General features: G+C 33.6%; 1 protein-coding gene and 1 long non-coding RNA gene across 2 annotated transcripts; one reads left to right on the forward strand and one right to left on the reverse strand.

Annotated features, from left to right (window-relative positions):
• The first annotated feature begins 4,592 nt into the window (after positions 1-4,592).
• Positions 4,593-5,077, forward strand: LOC129941577 (uncharacterized). The gene is made up of 2 exons (XR_008780884.1): positions 4,593-4,902; positions 4,976-5,077. It is a non-coding gene; the product is annotated as an uncharacterized LOC129941577 (long non-coding RNA).
• A 13,283-nt stretch (positions 5,078-18,360) lies between these two features.
• On the reverse strand, positions 18,361-18,777 carry LOC129939464 (uncharacterized). Its single transcript, XM_056047491.1, has one exon. It carries the CDS (start codon positions 18,775-18,777, stop codon positions 18,361-18,363), a length of 417 nt encoding a protein of 138 aa, XP_055903466.1.
• Between the last annotated feature and the right edge of the window lie 1,270 nt (positions 18,778-20,047).

Consider the following 20,047-nt stretch of genomic DNA (forward strand, 5'->3'; position numbering starts at 1 on the left):
TATCGAGTGTACAATCGACTGTACGATTTAATCCAAACTCTAATCTAAGCTATCGAGTGTACAAAATGACTGTACTACTTTTGCCGGGCTCTAAGCGTTTGAGTGTACGATACGACTGTACTCAAAAAATAACCATCAAAAAAATATGTATATTTTATGATCGCCTATGGGTGACTTTGTTCTGAGATTGCAGTGTAAACTAAAACATAGTTTATTATACTGATAATTAACATATTGGTACATAGAATAATTGGTATAATATTGTATTGAAACCACAAAGCAAGAGAAGTTATTAAGTACAAGAAAACAAGTGCAAAGTATAGGCTGACAAATAATTGAATGATAAACATGAATATTCAACACTTAATCATTTATGTTTAAGTGGTTTTCAATAGGAAAAGGGCAAAACACTTTCAAAATCAGTTTTGTTCTTTTAACAAATCTGTTGTCCAAACAATTCTACTGTATAAACTTCTAAAAATACATAAAACAATACAATAATAATGTTGAAAACGCGTATTTTTATAACTTGAGCAAATAGGTGAAATTTAAGTTTGTATTCGAAATTAGCACTAAAAATTAACGCCAAAACATATTGTTCAAATCTCTGAAAACGTTTAACACAAGTTTTGCTTAAGATTTCCTATAGAGTCAAATAAATACTCATAAGTCATAACTTATTAGATTTCCAGAAACTATTTAAGATCCTGTCATCACGCAATTTATTGTTAAGAGACATTTTAATTTTTAACTTTGACTTAGAAACTCCGTTCTCGATTGTTTTTGGTATTTTTAATGGTGAATATTTTAAAAATCTAATGTAATAGAAAAGTTTAAGGCAAAGTTTGAATTTAGGACATCTTAATCCTTTTAAAAAATATTTTGTCTACCAATGTAATCTAAAACTAACAAGACGAAAATATTACAAAATCACCTTTTTTTGGAGAAAAAAGGCTGAAACATTCAGCTGTTCAGAAAATTTTCAATTGTCTTACAAGAAAAGCACATGAATCAATATTTCAAAGTTGCACCAAGTTCGAGTGAAGCTTGAATCCTTGAAAACATCTATTTTTGACATTCTTAAGTTGTCAAAGTCTTTCCGGAGCCTATGTGTGTTTCACATTAACAAAAAACATCTATTTTCAACACTCTTTGGGATGTTCTTTAAAAAGTTTTTAAAAAATTGCACTTGTAAGCTCCCACGGAAATATTTGCCATGGCAACCCAGTGAAACACCTTATAGTACGCTTTTGAAGTCTTTACATTTTGTTAAATTACAGGCACTCAAGGGGTTATTAGTACCCTTAACACGTTTACATTTAAACACAGTGTGAGGGTTAGGAAAATAGGGAAGGATTAAAGAGGAGATATTGGTGCACATTAGTATAAAGGTTTGGAATATCAAAATGATAGAGAAAACAGAGTTGGGTAAAGCATTCTACATTCTCGATGTGCAGAGAATATCTATACTTGACTCTGAAATGGAGGGTAAGGGTAAACTGATCAGCGTTCCTTGAAGTGCGAGCATTGTGACTGAATTGTTTGAGGGTGGAATGCAACTGCCTAAGTCGTCAGAAAGCTGTTTGTTAAAATAACGGTAAAACAACGAAAGGCACAAAACATTGCGATGATGGTGTTCGAGTGATGTAATTGTTTCGGTTATAGATCTATCGACTATCATTTTCAAAGCTCTTTTTGGATCCTCTCAAAAAGACTTAAACTTGTTTTAGGGGTACCTGATAAAATGCAAGTGCCACTTCAGACAGTGGTGTCGTGTGTGCATTACACTTTAACGACAGCATTAAATTTAACACGTTTAAAAATTCCCCCATTTGACAATGTTGTCGACTTTAGAATTAAATGAGCTTAACATCCGCTGTCATTAAAGTTCCAGATCCGAAGGCAAGGATGTGAATCTAGAGACGAAATATGAAAAGCTGATGGTAATGTTCTCAGCAAAACAGTTTAATGGATTAGAAGTGGTAGACAACAGAAAGTTTATGAACATGAGGAAGAAAGTCGGAGACAAAACGAAGCCTTGTGGATCACCAGCATTTATTTTATGAATTTCAGACTTTAAACTTGAATTGAACGGGTCGAAAGGTAATTTTTAATACAACGAAGAAGGGGTTTATTAATACCAAAAGCACGCATTTTTGATATAAGAGCTTGGTGCCAAACTTTATCAAATTCCTTTGAAATATCAAGTGCAATAATCTTAGTATATTTTAAGAATTTTTTGTAGATTTAAATAACATTTGGTATTGAATATTTGAAAAAACTCGTCGCGATTAATTGTTTCAGCTCCTAAAAATAATTTCCAATTTCAAATGTATTTCAAAGGTAGCAAGAGAAGCTTTTGGAAGACCGGTTTCGATGTGTATAATGTAGTTCGGTTTATTATCTGGTAGGTTGAAACATCTTTTGACGAAATACCTTTGAAACTTTTCACTTTGTATGTACTCTTTGTAGCCCCATACTTGAACACAGTAATGCATAATTGATCTGGGTGCTGAAACTCCATTTTTCACTTAATGCTCTTCTTCCTCCATTCCTAAAAATACCAATTTCAGCTTTCTCAAAGTTAACTTCAAGGTACCATCTACTCGTATCGCAATAGCTGCTGAACTTGTTAATGATTATTTGAAGTAAAACTGGAATCTCAGCCAAATTTACAATATCATCAGCGTACAAAAAAACTTTATACCATCCCACACGGGGCGGGCGGTGGCATGGCGGCCGGCGGTAAGTGTATCTTGGTATAGTAGTTTTATAATTTAATAATTTTAATTTCGTCGAGATACCCAATGTAATAAGTTTGTGAATAAGAGATTTTCTGTTCAAATTGTCGAACGCAGTTTTTAAGTTTCGAACCACGCATGAAAGATTGAAGATCTGATCAATGGTATTATAATCTTTTAGACATCCTGTTTGGTTTGGATAGGTGTTTTAGGAGTACTGATGTAAATAATTTGTAGAGGGTATCTTAAAATAAAAGCCCACGATAATTAGATACAAGACCAGTGTTACCTTTTTTGAAGAGCGGAAAGATAATTAATTTTTAAAGAATGTTAGTATTGTTAATGTTTCGAAGATTCATTTCAGCGAAGTGTGAACCTCACCAATAAAAGAATTACTTGCATTTTCATAAAACTCATATGGAATGCCGTCTATACCCGAAACTTTGTTTTCTTTTGAAGATTCAATGGCAATCTTTACTTCATTCAAATCAATTAGGTGATTAAGTTCAGGAGTTTTAACTAGATATGTTTCTCGGGAATATTCTCCGCTACTTAATCCATCTGAATTAATGGAATTTTCGAAATACATATGACATAAATTCTAAAGCTGTGATTTGGGTTCCACTATTCGTAGGATTTCTACGTATCTCCTTGGCCAGCTTCCACCACACAGGAATAACTTTGCATTTACAAACTTATTTGCAGACATTTTTGACCAAGAGTGCATTTTGATAATGCGCATGTCTTACGACATCGATGACACTTGAAATGACAGCTGAATTTGATAGTTGTCAAATGTCAACTTAAAAACACGAAACTAATGATTTGTAACCCTTGTGATTTCCGAAGAATATTACTATAAGGTGTTAACAAACAATTCGAAATACTTGTCGTTCTCTGCGTCCATTTTAATGTCAGTACTCAGTATAGTGTAATCGTCCAAAGATCAATCGTCAATAAACAAACTAGCCATTAACTATTAAATAATCTTCAAATGTATTTTGGGGCAACGTTACATCCACAAAAATTGTTGGTGGAATAATTGGTCCGCAACTTCCTCAAAAACGATGCTAATCAGAACGCTACAATCAATGGTGAAAATTATGAAACTTTTTAGGACATGAATTGAAGAATCATGATGTGCAGGAGTTGCCGTTTCAACAAGATGGCGCAACATGTCATATGCAGCTCATGCCACCATTGGATTATCGACGGAAACGTTTGGTATTTCACGTTAAGGACTCGTAAATTTATTGATCTCCAATTTGACGAAGCCTGACTGTGGGCATATGTTAAGTTGGTAGGTTCCGCTGATAAGCCCGGAAAAATTGACCACTTGGAGGACAACATTAAACCCCGATATAAGACTACGTTCGAGCCAGCCGTATATAATAAGCTAGAAATCATATTTAAATTATAGCGGATGATACTTTGAATAAAGTAAATTTCATGTCAATTTAAAAAATGTCATCCTTGTTTATTATATTTCATTGGTATGTAGCCCTTAAAAAACACCCTTTATTAATGAGTGACGGAAATGGCATCGTGAATATGAACCCCTGACGTTGAAGGTTTTCAATTGAAATAAAACAATTAACACTGCCTTATGTGTTTATTAATACAAATTAATTAATCCGTCATTATTTAAACACAGATTAACAGACTTTCCAAAAATAAAAATAATGTTAAGAACTTTTAAAGCTATTAGCAAACAATTTCTACACGTGCTGATAATAATAATTATCTTAGGTTGAAGATGCGTGCCGTCAAATATTTATACTCAAATTTTTATATTTTAACACACACACAAACACATGTTTTAATTATCATAACAAAAAATGTGTTATTCAACTGAAATCTTTCAAGATATCAAGATTTTGAAACACTATAAAAGCCCAAATGCAGCCCAAAAGAATATTCATTATATCTTTTAACATGAAGTTTGTTTGCGTCGTCGTCGTTGTCACTGCCCTTGTTTGCTTACTAGGAGTTGAACTCGTAGCTAGTTCTCCTGTTGCTTCAGGAATTAGTCCAAATTGTGGTACCATGATGTGCACAGCGATTAGCCTTCCAGTTTGTGGAATTCTCAATGGAGAAGAAAGATCATTCCCAAATCAATGTGAGATGGACAATCACAATGATTGCCAACCTACAGAATTGAGTAAGTTTGAAATTGTAATGTTTATGTTTTTCTGTACCATTTTAATTTACGGATAACTTATTTTTATTTTCAGAATATCAACCTTGTTAATCATAACTCCATTCTTTTTTTTTAAAAAGAAAATATATATAAATACAAGAAATACCTAATAAAATGCTTTAAATTAATCGCAAAATATTCTTTATTCAATTTTAAAAAGTCTCGTTTGATATGAGAAAAAGTGATGGAAATACAAAATTAATCCTTAATTAGATAGAAGTAAATATTAAAGAATTACCATTTATCGGGAGCAAAGGCTTAAGTATTCAAATATCTAGGATTTTCTCGATGCCTTGAATTAAGGCACTTTACAAAAAGTGAACAAAGTGAAAAAAGGAAAAATTATTTTTAAAAATAAGAGGATGGGATGTCTGTCAATTTGTCTTGCTTGAAAGGTTTTGTAGGTTTTTGTGTTTTGTTAAAAAAATTGTCAGTTAAATTTAAAAATTACCAACAACATTTTGTAATTCAAGAAATAGTTTGATTTCAAAATCTATTTTTGTTAACGGAATTTTTAGTCGAGAACCAATTTAAACAAATTTAAGTAACATTTCTTAAAAGTTTTTATTTCTTATATAAAAAAAAGGTGTTGCAACAGTCCGTTGATAACTAGCGACTTACAACTCCTGTGTGCGAGTTATATTGTCAGGAAAGGTGGGGACCTACAGTTTTAAGCAGAATACGAACGGATAGATTGAGAAAGCACTTTTTATGATGAGAATTACTCTTGGAGAATTTGTAAATTCCTCGAAAGAGGCAGTACTCGTGAAAAAAACCCAAGATCTCTGGCATGACAATCCAACTCACTTTGACATTGGAAAGATTGATTGATATCCATTTAAGGGCAAGGACATTGTAACAACACTTCTGTCTTCGTCTCAACATCACTAATGTAAAAGTAAATCGGTGAAAACAGCTTTACAAACCTTAGTACGCACCGTCGAATATTCCCTCCAACATAAACAGTTAACTATGGTAGCTTTCGTTGGCATCAAAGGTGCCTTTAAAAACGTGGAACCATCTGCAATCACATCTGTTGAGTTAATTCATTTAATGCTTACTAGCAGAATAATTAGCTCAAAACTTAGCAACTCTTCTGGCAGACGATTAATCTAGAACCTAGTAGTGAATGAAATCCTAACTAGTCTGGATGCGAAGGGTTTCAGGGTGATCACCTTTACTAACGACGTTGCTATAGCAGTTTCAGGAAAGCATCTTAACATCTTAAAAGAACTCTTACAAAATGCCTTAGACGGACCAATAATTTGGGCTGACCGATGTGAACTGGGTGTTAACAAAACCGATTTAGCTTTATTTTAAAAAAATCCATTTGTCAACCCTCCCTACATTTAAGGAATCCAATTAAAATTCTCAGATGATGCTAAATACCTGGGCCTTGTTTTAGATAAAAAACTAAATTGGAACGCAATGTACAGGAAAGAGTCAAAAAAGCTAGTGTAGCTCTCTTTACTTGCAAAAAATCTATGGGTAATAAATGGGGCTTACAACCCAGAATCACGCATTGGCTATACACATCGGTAATCAGACCGATTTTAATGTTCGGTGTGGCAGTATGGTGGACTGCTTTAGAGAGAGGTATACACAGGGATAAGCTGAGTAAAATCCAACGTTCAGCTTACCTATGTATAAGCGGATCGCTTCACACGATCCCATCTGCGGCACTGGACTGCAAGCTTTGCTATTCGCCTCAAAGCTTCATCGCAGTGGACTAACAAATACATTGGCCACTCCGTAATTATAAGGTATTTAGAATCAATTGCAAAGTACACAGACTACACCATCCCCCAATTGCAATTCGACAAAATTTACAGATTTCTATGGATAGGTAGAAATGGCGATCTCAAGGCAACCTAGCCTGAGATCCAATTAGCGCTGTAGTGCGCCGTTTTGATACCAAAAACTCGTTTGACCCTTGATTGAAAGGGATAGATTGATAGAGAAGCTTCATAGCGATTATATAAGAGCCATTTTGTCGCATTGAGAAAAAAGATTAGGTCTCTAATCTTTGTCTCAGATAGCTCATCAAGTTCTTGAAAGAATGCTTTTCCAAAGCATTTCATTCTGGTGTTTGCCAAAGCAGGACATTTGCAGAGGAAATGGATTATGGTTTCACTTTCTCTTTGGTCACTACAGCTACATCAAAAGGTGTTGTAAGAGATACCCAACTTCTCGGCATGAACTCCTATAGGCCAATGTCCGGTACAAACCGCAACAATCCTGGCTATGTCTTGCCTTGGCCTAGAACATCGTTTGTACGGGTGTTATTATAGGTGGACCATATCTTCCTAGATATAATGCAGTTCCGCAAGTGAGCTATGAAGGGCCGATCCTTGCCTGGCTAGCTCTACAGCCCGTTTAATTCCCACGATACCACTATGGCCCGGAACCCAGATCAGGGTGATACCGAGGTTAATATTCAGGTTCGCAAGCTCATTGCGACATTGCTGGACCAATTTAGATGAGAATATGGCCGAGTTAATGGCTTTGACAGCTGCTTGATTGTCTGTAAAGATAGCCACATTACGGTTTTGGTTTGGGTTTTGTTTAAGTATCTTACATGCCTCCCTTATTGCCAGCAGTTCAACCTTAAAGACGCTAGCAAAGTCAGGAAGCCTTAAGATTTGGCTACATTTAGGGACTCAGAAAAGATCCTAGAACCAACTCCGCACTCCATCTTTGAGCCGTCAGTAAAGATGGTTGTGTCGAAACCTATCGACACGATGTCATCCTCCCAATCTTCTCTCGATGGGTAATAACCTTAAAACCCTTACTAAGGTTCAAAGTAGGAGTGCAGTAGTCAGTGTCTACCGAGATAATATCTGAAGGAATCAATTTCATAGTGTTGCTGTGACCATAAGGTTTTGACAACCAGCTATTTGATTCCTTCAGCTTAAGAGCGCTGCAGGAAACTATGTATTTAATAAAAATGTCGATTGGTAGAAGATCCAAAATAATGTTTAAGGCGTCCGTTGGGCAAGTACACATGGCCCCTGTGGTCCCACGCAAGCTGTTCTCTGAACCTCCTTTAGCTTATTAATATTATAGGCTTTGCTGAGAGCAGGCCACCACACAATTGAACCATATGTTAAGATTGGACGTACTACGGCTGTTTTCGTCTATAAAATCATTTTCGACTGAAGTCCCCACTTTTAGCTGAAAGTACTTTCCTGACACCAATAGCACCAAATCGTCCGCCTCACTCCACATCTCTCTCATTTAACGAGAATTGTATCCATGACCAAAAACCATAGAAGAGGCGAAAGGACATCACCCTGGGGTGTTCCCCTACTAACGTGTTTTTTTGCGATTATATTGCCTAGAGTGACTCGAATCTTCCTACCACTGAGCATGGAAATAATTCATTCTCGAATGAAGTCTTCTACACCGAAGTTAACGAGCGATTCTGCTATGGATTCTGTAAGGACGTTGTTAAAAGCACCTTCTATGTCTAAGAAGGTGGCAAGAGTAAATTCTTTATAATGGATTGTTTGTTCTACAGTACGCACTACCTCATGGAGGGCAGTCTCCGTAGATTTGCCCTTAAGATAAGCATGGTGAAAGCTTTCGAGAGGTAGTCCAACTAGGATTTCTCTAATATGGTAGTCAAGAATGTGCTCCAAGGTTTTAAGCACAAAAGATGTTAAGCTTATTGGTCTGAAAACCTTCGCTGATTCGTGACCTCGCCTACCCAATTTCGGGATAAAAACTACTTTGGCCTGTCTCCACGACATGGGCACATGTTTGATAAGGAGACATTCTTTGAAAATTTGTTCCAGCCATGGAGCTGCCACATCATGCAACTTTTGAAGCATAACTGGCAGTATGCCATCCATTCCTGGGGATTTATATGGAGAAAAAGTATTGATGGCCATCAAAATATTTTCTCTGGTTATAACGGAATTGACTTGCTCCAAATAAGTTACGTTTAGCTCTCTGGTTTCAAGCGATTCGGGGTTATCACCCTCGCAACCCGGAAAGTGTGTCTTCATCAGTAGCTCAAGAGATTCGGCTGGAGAAGCTGTCCAGGTTCCATCAGGCTTTTTTAGAAATGAAGGATTACAATGTTCCTTCGATAAAACTTAGCTGAGCCTTGCAGAGTCCTTTATGTCTTCGATTGATTGACAGTATTCTCTCCAGTCTTGTCTTTTGGCTGATGACAGGGCTTGCTTGTAAGTTTTAAGAGAGTCTTTATACGGTTGGTAAAACTTATGTTTGTGGCAGATATTGAAAATTGTCCTAGTCATTTTCCTAAGACTGGACAGTTCTTCATTCCACCAAGAAGGAAGGGTTTTACGGCTATATTTAAACTGGGAAAGAGACTCTAAAAGCTTTACTTATAGAAGTTTCAAAGGTTTTCATCTTTGATTCAAGGTCTCCTATCGATTCAGTGAGATTCGGTATGTTGCTTAATTTGGAATTCGCAATTTGACTGAATTTCGTCCAGTCAGTTCTTTTGGGATTTCTGTAAGGCGGAGGGTTTTTCGACTCGAAATTAATTTGATCCGAAAACGAATTTAAAGGGGAAACTCTCCAATTCTACACTAATAAATTACGGTTGTTTACTAAAGTTTACATCAATCACATCCTCCCATCCATCATAATTTTCCGAGCTCGGAAGACGAAAGTGGGAGTATTGCCTCTGTTACAAATGGTCATATTATTTTCAATAATAAAATTAAAAAGTGACTCACCTCGTTCATTGATCACAGAACTTCCCCAAAGCTTATGCCGAGCATTTGCGTCGACTCCGATCAGAAGGTTTGCCTTTTTGATGTTAGCTTCGGTTATGATTTTGCACACCTCCTCCAGATCTTTGTTGGGGTTGGTGCAGGAGTGTACTCTGAACGTTTGAAATTAAGTTTCTCATTCCGCCTTCCCAATCATTGTAGCGTGTTCCAGGCGGAACTTTTGGCGGTAAAAGAAGTCTTGTCCTGTCTAATAGGAAAGCACGCCACGCGGCATATTCTCAAATGACTTTTGCAGAAGCTGTATGGACGAGAAAGAGGAAGAAACGGTTCTTCATCTTCTCTGCACATGCCCTGCTCTAGCTCGAAAACGCAAGAATTACCTAGGAGAATTCTTCTTTAACGATCTAAACGATCTAAATCATATCGGTATAATCAGCCTCTCACGTTTCGTAAGGGACTCTAACTGGTTCCATTGAGCTTGGGAGGAACCTCAAGATTCATGTGGTATCACAATGGGCCATTAAACTGGCCTAAGTGTGTCCGTTTCCATCTTGGACAGCCACTATAACCTAACCTTACCTAACCTAAGCGACTAATACAATACTAAAACACAGGAATAACTTTTTATATACCTCCAAATTATGTGCAGCTCTTGCTGTAGAAATATTGTGGACTGAGAGTGCATTTCGATAATGCACACGTTTTATGACATCAATAACACTTTAATTGACACTTAAATTCGACAGTTGTCAAATGTCAGTGATATTGACTTGAATCCTCGAAATTAGTAATTTGTAACCAGTATTAGTTTAATAATATATAACTTTAAGTTGTTAACAACAAATTATGGAAAAGTTTGTTAACCGCATAGTTTCACGTCAAGGACATGTAAATTGGTTTTCATTATCGGGTTATTTAAGGAAGCTTGATTGTGTAGAAAGTATGATAAGTCACTAGTTTAGGCTGATAAGCCCGAGACAATCCACCACTTAGAGAACAACATTCGCCGCGTTATAATCGTTGAACGGCTTCAAAAGTCAACTCAAACTCAACGAATTGCACCTCGAGATAAGGCTACGTTCGAGCCAGCCGAGAATAAAGTAAATTTCATGGCAATTTAAAAAAAAAACACATCTTTGTTTCATTACATTTCTAAGTTATGTACCTCTATAAAAACACACTTTAATAATTATGAGTGACGGAAATGCCATCAGGAATACGAGCTCATGACGCTGAAGGTCTTCAATTCGAATAAAACAATAAACACTGCTTAATTTGTTTATAAATACAAATTAATTAATCCGTCATTGTTTAACCACAGATTACCAGAGTACCAAGAAGAAAGTAATGTTAAGAACTTTTAAAGCTGTTAGCAAACAATTTTCTACACATGCTGATAATAATAATTATCTTAGGTTGAAGATGCGTGGCTTGAAAATGTTTTTATATTTAAGTACACACACATAAATTTGTATTAATTATAATAACAAACCAATTTGTTAATCAGCTCAAATCTTTTAAAATATCAAGATTTTGAAACACTATAAAAGCTCAAATATAACCCAAAAGAATATTCATTATTTCTTTTAACATGAAGTTTGTTAGCGTCGTTGTCGTTGTCACAGCCCTTGTTTGCTTACTAGGAGTTAAGCTCGTTGCTAGTTGTTCTTCTGATGATGCTTCAGGAATTAGTGCAAGTTGTGGTACCAAGCTGTGCCTAACGAATTGGGATCCAGTTTATGGAATTCTCAATGGAGAAATAAGAGAATTCTCAAATCAATGTATGATGGACACCCACAATGATTGCCAACCTACAGAATTGAGTAAGTTTTGAAATTGTGATTCTTGTGCTCTTCTGTATCATTTTAATTTATGGATAACTTATTTTTATTTTCAGAATATCAACCTCTTTAATTATACCTCCATTCTTTGTTCTAAAAAGAAGAAATATGTACAAACAAAAATTCCTAATAAAATGTATAAAAATGATCATAAAATATCGTTTACCGCTTTGATTTATTCAATTTTAAAATATCTCATATAGCAAATGAGAAAAAGTGCTGAAAATACTAAAGCATTAACTTTTATCGAGAGCAATGGCTTTGAATATTCATATATCTAGGATTTTCTCGGTACAGTGAAAAAATGCCAAGTTAAATAAGACCAAATTTAAAAAATTGGCCTTATTTCACCTTACAAAAGTGAAATAATGAACATTATCAGCAATTGGTCAATTTGCATTTTAAATAAGGACAAATTATTTTGAAAAACAAAACCAACTTAATTTTAAAGTGAGGTAAGTAAGTCTTGAAATATATATTTCACTTGCCTTTTTTCCACATCGACGAAATTTTAACTTTCAACCGCGTTGCTCTACAAGTTTGACTCCGTTAAGAAGCTAGTGATGTCGTCGACTTTGACAGTTTGGTAGCTGTCATTTTATGTCAGAAATGTGTGCTCTTTTATTTTCCAAATTTTGCTCAATGATTTACATTAAAAAATTGTACAATTCACGATTAATTAATTTGTGTAGAGTACATGAGTGAAATATTAGAAAAACATTATGAAAACGTGGTAAGAGATGCGATTTTTAACATGTACTTTAAATTCCAAATCGATACTCAATACTTCTGTTATTAACTTTTCATAGCAAAATATTGCAATCGGTCCGATTTCTCAATTTGATATTTCGACATTTCTCGACGTAAGATCCCTAGAGAACTAGTAGAGTTTAACGTAATAGCAAACTTTCAAACAAAATTTTCAAAAAAATTTAATTAACGGTTATTTTATAAATCCAAAAACTTAAACAAAATAAATGTCACCTTGGATATTTTACGAACAAAAATTATTTTCTCTCCAACATAATTTTAGGGAACAAAGAACAGCGGTGTTCACATCTGCTAAAATTTTGAGAAGAATTAAACTGACAGATATTTTTACAATAAATGAAAACATATAAAAACCATGGCTAAAATTTGGTTAAAATTGATATTCGACTCAAATATCATTTCAAAAATTAAAAACATTAAACTAATTTTTATAGAAAATATTGTCTTCAACATTCAGTTTATTTTGTAAAAAAGTCTAACTTTTGATTGTTTCATAAGAATTTAAAGCTTCAAAATATCTACTTTAATTCGGTACAAATTAATGTTCGACCCTCGATCCTCCTTGTGAATAAATAAAGGTATTGACTTCAAAATGATTACATTCTGTGATAAGCTTTTTTAAAAAATTGGTAATAATTGGTTTTCGAATAAAAATCTCGTAGGCAAAAATAGATTTTGGAATCAAACTGTTTTATCATATTCAATATATTGTTGGTAATTAACATGTCAAAAAAGGTTTTAGACAAGGCGATGCACTGTCATGCGACTTCTTCAACATCGTTCTGGAAAGAAGTGTACAAAACTCAACCGTCAACACTAGAGGCACAATCTTCCAAAGGTGCATCCAATTACTCGGATACCCAGATGATATTGACATAATTGGAAGATCATAGCGTGATGTCATCAAAAAAGGACACTGAACAACGACGTTTTGGACAAAACGTCACCATGGACAGCTGTAACTTTGAGGTAGTTAAGGAGTTTGTCTACTCAGGCACCGCTATTAATACAAACAACCACACCAGGGCTGAAATCAAACGAAGAATAACTCTTGCAAATCGCTGCTTCTTTGGACTTAGAAGGCAATTGAGAAGTAAAGTCCTCTCTCGAGCATTTAAAATCACCATCTACGAGTATAAGACACTCATCATCCCGGTTCTCATTTATGGCGCTGAGGCCTGGACCCTGTCTAAGAAAGATGAGAGCGTCTTAGGATGCTTCGAGAGAAAAATTATTCGGGTGATTTTTGGTCCCGTACGCATAGATGGAGAATGGAGGAGAAGATATAACGACGAACTGTACGGGCTGTAGAAGAATTAAAGTCCAACGGCTTAGATGGCTAGGTCATGTAGAGCGGATGGACATCAGCGCTCCAGCCCGGAAGTTCTTCGAATCCAATCCCGAGGGACGGTGCAGTAGAGGAAGACCGCGACTCAGGTGGCGCACCCAGGTGGGAGAGGACCTCAACCAACTTGGCGTGCGAAACTGGAGACAGCTAGCTAGGGACCGAGCTGGCTGGAGACGCATGTTGGTTGAGGCCCAGGTCCGCCCGGACTGTAGCGCCACCTTAAGTAAGTAAATAATTAAAATTTAATTTTTTTAGAAAAAAAATGAACTGACAACTTTTTTAACAAAACGAGAAAACTTACAAAAACAAAAAAAACTGATGAGAAATGGTTTTCGATTCAAGTATTAGGAAAACAAAGAAAGATATTGACTTCAAATTATTTATCTCGACAGACTTTTTAACTTCCCATAGGAAGTTATTGTAATGGGTCCGATTTGTCAAATTGAAAATTTTGACATTTCTCGACGTTTCAAGGTCCCTAGAGTCGAAATAAAAGATTTTTAGAAAGATGTCTGTGCGTGCGTGTGTACGTACGTTTGTACGTCCGTACGTCCGTACGTCCGTAAGTTCGCGACGTTTTTTTCGTCCTACATTGCTCAATAACCAGAAGAGATATCGACTTCAAATAAATTTTGTTATACAGATAAAAAGGCAGAAAGATGCAAAAAGGGCTCTCAAGAAAATTGCGTGGGTGGTTTTTTTACCATAGCAGTTTGAAAAAAAGGTGAACATTTTGGTTAACCCTTTATTTCTTACGAACCAAAAACGCTAGAGACTTGAATTAAATTTTATATAATAGATTGTAACGTTATATCAAAGAAGTTTATTTTTTGAAAAAAATCAAAATAACGTTTTTTTTTTTAAATCAATAAAACTGAAAAAAAAATTTGTCACCTCCAAAATTTTACGACTGAAATATGATTTTATCTCTAAAACAATTTTGTGCAACGAAGAATAATGTTTTTGACATCTGATAAAATTTTGAGAAAAATCTAATTGACAGTTTTTTTATAAAAAATAAAAACCTAAAAAAAAATGTATAAAAGTTGGTAAAAATTGATTTTCGACTCGAATATCTTTTCAAAACTTAGAGATATTGGCTTTAATTTACTTTTATCTTTTAAAAAATCTTGTTGTCAACATACTATCAAAGTTTGAAAAAAATCAAATTGACAGTTTTTTTTACAAAAAATAAAAACTTAAAAAAAAATTATAAAAGTTGGTAAAAATTGATTTTCGACTCAAATATCTTTTCAAAACTTAGAGATATTGGCTTTTATTTACTTTTATTTTTCAAAAAATCTTATTGTCAACATTCAGTTAAAGTTTGAAAAAAATCGAATTGACAGTTTTTTTTACAAAAAATAAAAACCTAAAAAAAAATGTATAAAAGTTGGTAAAAATTGATTTTCGACTCAAATATCTCTTTAAAAATTTTAAGTATTGGCTTTAAAGTAATTTTATCTCATAAGAAATATTGTTTGTAAAATTAAAAAAAAATCGAATTGACAGTTTTTGTTACAAAAAATAAAACTCAAAAAAAAAAAACAATACTAAAACTTCGTAAAAATTTACTTTCGACTCAAATAGCTTTTCAAAACAAAGCAATATTGGCTTGAAACTTATTTTATTTCACAGAAAATATTGTTTTCGATATTCAGTAATTTTTATATAAAAATCCAACAGTCCGTTTTTTCATAAAAAAGAAAATCTACAAAAAATAGTACACAAATTTGGTAAAAATTGATACGAGTACATAAAGACAAACTTATAAGCAAGACAAATCGACAGACGGGATGGGAAGTTATCAGTGTGGGTCGCATCCCAGCCTCTTTTTATTTTTAACTTCCCATAGGAAGTTATTGTAATGGGTCCGATTTGTCAAATTGAAAATTTTGACATTTCTCGACGTTTCAAGGTCCCTAGAGTCGAAATAAAAGATTTTTAGAAAGATGTCTGTGCGTGCGTGTGTACGTACGTTCGTACGTCCATAGCTCAAGAACCAGAAGAGATATCGACTACAAATAAATTTTGTTATACAGATAATAAGACAGAAAGATGCAGAAAGGGCTCTCAAGAAAATTGCGTGGGTGGTTTTTTTACCATAGCAGTTTAAAAAAAAGGTGAACATTTTGGTTAACCCTTAATATCTTATGAACCAAAAACGCTAGAGACTTGAATTAAATTTTATATAATAGACTGTAACGTGATCTCAAAGAAATATATTTTTTGAAAAAAATCTATCTAACGGTTTTTTTTCTAAATCAAAAAAACTGAAAAAAAAAAATTTGTCACCTCCTAAATTTAACGACTTACATATGATTTCATCTCCAAAACAATTTTGAGCAACGGAAAATAATGTTTTAAAAATGTGATAAAATTTTGAGAAAAATCGAATGGACAGTTTTTTTTATAAAAATAAAAATCTAAAAAAAACATTACTCAAAGTTCGTAAAAATTAAATTTCGATTCAAATATCTTTTCAAAAACTTGAAATTTAGGCTTCAAGCTTATTTTATCTTATAAGAAATATTGTTTTCAACATTCAATAAAATTTTGAGAAAAATGGAACTGACAGTTTTTTTACAAAAAAATAAAAACCTAAAAAAAAATTAATAAAAGTTGGTAAAAATTGATTTTCGACTCAAATATCTTTTCAAAACTTTGAGATATTGGCTTTAATTTACTTTTATCTTTCAAAAAATATTGTTGTCAACATTCAGTAAAATTTTGAACAAAATCGAATTGACAGTTTTTTTTATAAAAAATTAAAAACCGAACAAAAATTAACAAAATTTGGTAAAAATTGAATATCGATTCAAATATCTTTTCAAAAACTTGAAAGTTAGACTTTAAACTTATTTTATCTTATAAGAAATATTGTTTTAGGCATTCTGAAAGATGTTAAGAAAATTCGAATTGACAGTTTTTTTACAAAAAATAAAAACCTTAAAAAAAAAATTATAAAAGTTGGTAAAAATTGATTTTCGACTCAAATTTCTTTTCAAAAATTGTAGATATTGGCTTTTAACTACTTTTATCTTTCAAAAAATATTGTTGTTAATATTTAGTAAAATTTTGAAAAAAATCGAATTGATGGTTTTCGTACAAAAAATTAAATACCTAAAAAAATTCAACAAAAGTTGGTAAAAATTGATTTTCGACTCAAATATCTTTTCAAATCTATAAAATATTGGCTTCAAACTAATTTTATCTTATAGAAAATATTGTTTTCAACATTCGATAGAATTTTGAAGAAAATCGAATGGACGGTTTTTTTAAAAAAAATAAAACTCCAAAAAAACAATACTACAACTTGGTAAACATTTACTTTCGACTCAAATAGCTTTTTAAAAATTCAAAATATTGGCTTCAAACTTATTTTATTTTACAGAAAATATTGTTTTCAATATTCAGTGATTTTTATATAAAAACCCAATATTCCGTTTTTTCATAAAAAATAAAATCTATAAAAAATAGTACGTAAATTTGGTAAAATCGATACTAGCACATAAAGACAAACTTTTAAGCAAGACAAATCGACAGACGGGATGGGAAGTTATCAGTGTGGGTCGCATCCCAGCCTCTTTTTGTTTTTGATTGGAGACTTAAGATTTTAAGATCTTTACTCTCAATACTTTATGATTAAACACATTTAAAGGTAAAGATTTTTTGTTTGAATTTTGTTATAATTGTAAATGATGTTTTAAGATTCTGACCAGCAATAATATTTATTTTGTTGTTGTTATGTTTTGTAGCGGGGAGTCCTTTGGTTAGAACATCAGAAGGTATCATGATCTCGAATGAAATGATGCCTTATGTGCTTTGAAGGATTATTTTTAAATCTTGATAAAGCCCCACTTCAAAGGATAAATCTGGGCGACTAACTTGTGCTGCTTCCAATAGCTTCTTGATATGGAACGGTTTTCATGTAATCAGTTTCGTGTTTGCTTTGTTGATGTGTTTCTTTTATAAGCTTTTGGTTAATATCTAAGGGTGTGGATACCGGATTACAATCCTCCATGTTGAATTGCTTGAGAATATTCTTTAAGTTATTTGCATACCAAGCACACATTTAGCTTCTCGAATGACTTAGCAAAATTTTCTTTGATAATTCTTTTTTCATCTTTGTTATTTGTAAAAATCAGTATGTTGTCTACGTAAATAGCAACGAAAGTTTTATCTGTGCTGTTTGTCTTGTAATAAATACACGGATCGGCTTTTGATTGTTTAAGTCCAATTTTCTTTAAAGTTTCATCCAATTTCTTATTCTAAACTCTGCTAGCTTGTTTGAGACGGTACAGTGATTTCTTGAGTTTACATACTTTACTTTGAACATTATCAAAACCTTCAGGGAGATTTATGTAAATTTCTTTGTTAAGTTCACTTTGCAGGAAAGCAGTCACAACATCCATTTGATCGATATCCAAATCATATCGTACAGCTAAACTTAAAAATACACTAATGGACGTGTACCTTACGACGGGAGAAAATATTTCTTTATAATCCATCCCTTGACGTTGCGAATAGCTCTTTACGACCAATCTAGCTTTATATATTTCGACATTACCACTTTCATCTTTTTTTGGTAAAGACACTATTTCCCAAGTGTCATTTTTCAAAAGAGCTGTATATTCATCGTTCATTGCTTTTTTCCAATCAGACATTATGTTCGCTCTTCATTGCCTCAGCGATTGTCTTTGGCTTTTCATCATTGTTGCTGGCCACGTACGACAAATAACCTTATCTTTCAGGTGGATTTCAAGATGATTCCTTCTGAAGATTCTTCAACAATGAAATCATCTTGGGCATCCAAAAAACTGTTTTCACTTATCGTTTCGTCACTTATTTCGATTGGTATTTCATTGCTTGAATTCAGTGATGAAATTTTGTCTTCATTCCCTACTGAATCATATCCTGTAAAAATATCACAATAAGATGTATCGTTTGTATTACCATCTTTTGGAAAAATTTGCTCGTGGAAAACTGCGTCTTGACTTATTATGACTTCTTTTTTCTTAACATCATAGAAGTGATATGATTTTGATTGTGTGCAGTATTTGATAAAAATAACTTCTTTTCCTTTGGCATCGAGTTTCTTCCGCTTTTCTTTTGGAATGTGAATAACTGCTTGACAACCGAAAACTTTAAGATGCTGCAGATTCATTCTTAAAGTGTTTTTTCTTTTGTACCTTTACAAGGTGTTCTGTTCGTTAAATAAACTGCCGTATTTGCAGCTTCAGCCCAAAATATTTGTGTAAACCAGACTCGATGAGAAGACAACGCACTATTTCGATTATGGTTCTATTAATTCTTTCTGCAAACCCGTTTTGTTATGGAGAATATCGAACCGTTGTTTGATGTTGAATGCCTGCATCTGATAAAATCATCTTCATCTTAAAATTGCAATTGTCCTTTCCATTGTCGCTTCTAATGGCTTTATTTTGTTACCAGTCTGATTTTGTACAAAATTTTTTAACTCAATGAACTTTTCCTCTACCTCATTCTTGCTTTTAATGAAAAACGCAGACTTTTCTTGAAAAATCATCAATGAATAGAAGCATGTACTCTGAACCTCCATTTAATTTTTGTTCAATCGGACCACAAAGATCTTTGTGTACTAGTTCTAATATGTTAATTACCAACAATATTTCGGAATCATAGCTTGTGTATTTTCAATACTTGGATGTCGAACACGCTTGTGCCAAAGATCAAAGTGTGAAGCTACAGTTTTTGTTACATATGCACTTTGGTTGGGTGGTCTGTTGAGTCGGAACATATTGTTCACCAAGCTTGCAGTTGCAATAACATTACCCCTTTGGTCTTTTACTTAACATCTATTCTTGGAAAAAATCATTGAAAAACCCTTCTGAACAATTTTCGAGACAGATAAAAGATTAATGCATACGTCAGGAACTTAAAGGACTTCTAAAAATTCAACCTCTCTTTCTTTGAATTTTGCAATAGATACCTTCATATCGACTTTACCTATAACTTGGACTTGCATTTTTGAATATTTGCAACAATTACCTCAGAGTTAAGATTTTCCATCTTACTTGAAAAGCATGCACTATTTGAGCACATGTGAAGTGACGCTATCGAGTCGAAATACCATTCTTCTCTGTCAAGAGCCGTGACGGAAAAACATCCTAACATCGCATTCTTCTTTTCTTGATGGTTCTTATTCTTTTTTGGACATTTAGCAGCAATATGGCCAAATTCGTTGCAGTTGTAACATTTAGGGCCCTTAAAATTCTTATTCCCAAAGTTTTTCTTGTTCTTGCCAACAAAAGCAGTATCTTGACTTGCATCCAAATTAACGTCTTGAAGAAGTTTGGTTTTAATACTGTCTCGTGCAATAAGAAGCTTTGGATTCCCATTATCATTGGCTTGTATTCTTCGGGAAGACCAGCTTAAAGCATTCATCCTATCCATTC

Source organism: Eupeodes corollae, chromosome 1 (assembly GCF_945859685.1).
Source record: "Eupeodes corollae chromosome 1, idEupCoro1.1, whole genome shotgun sequence".
NCBI lineage: Eukaryota > Metazoa > Arthropoda > Insecta > Diptera > Syrphidae > Eupeodes > Eupeodes corollae.

Coding starts and splice junctions, on each gene's coding strand:
- LOC129939464 (XM_056047491.1), bottom strand. CDS start 18,777: ATGAATCTGCAGCATCTTAAAGTTTTCGGTTGTCAAGCAGTTATTCAC.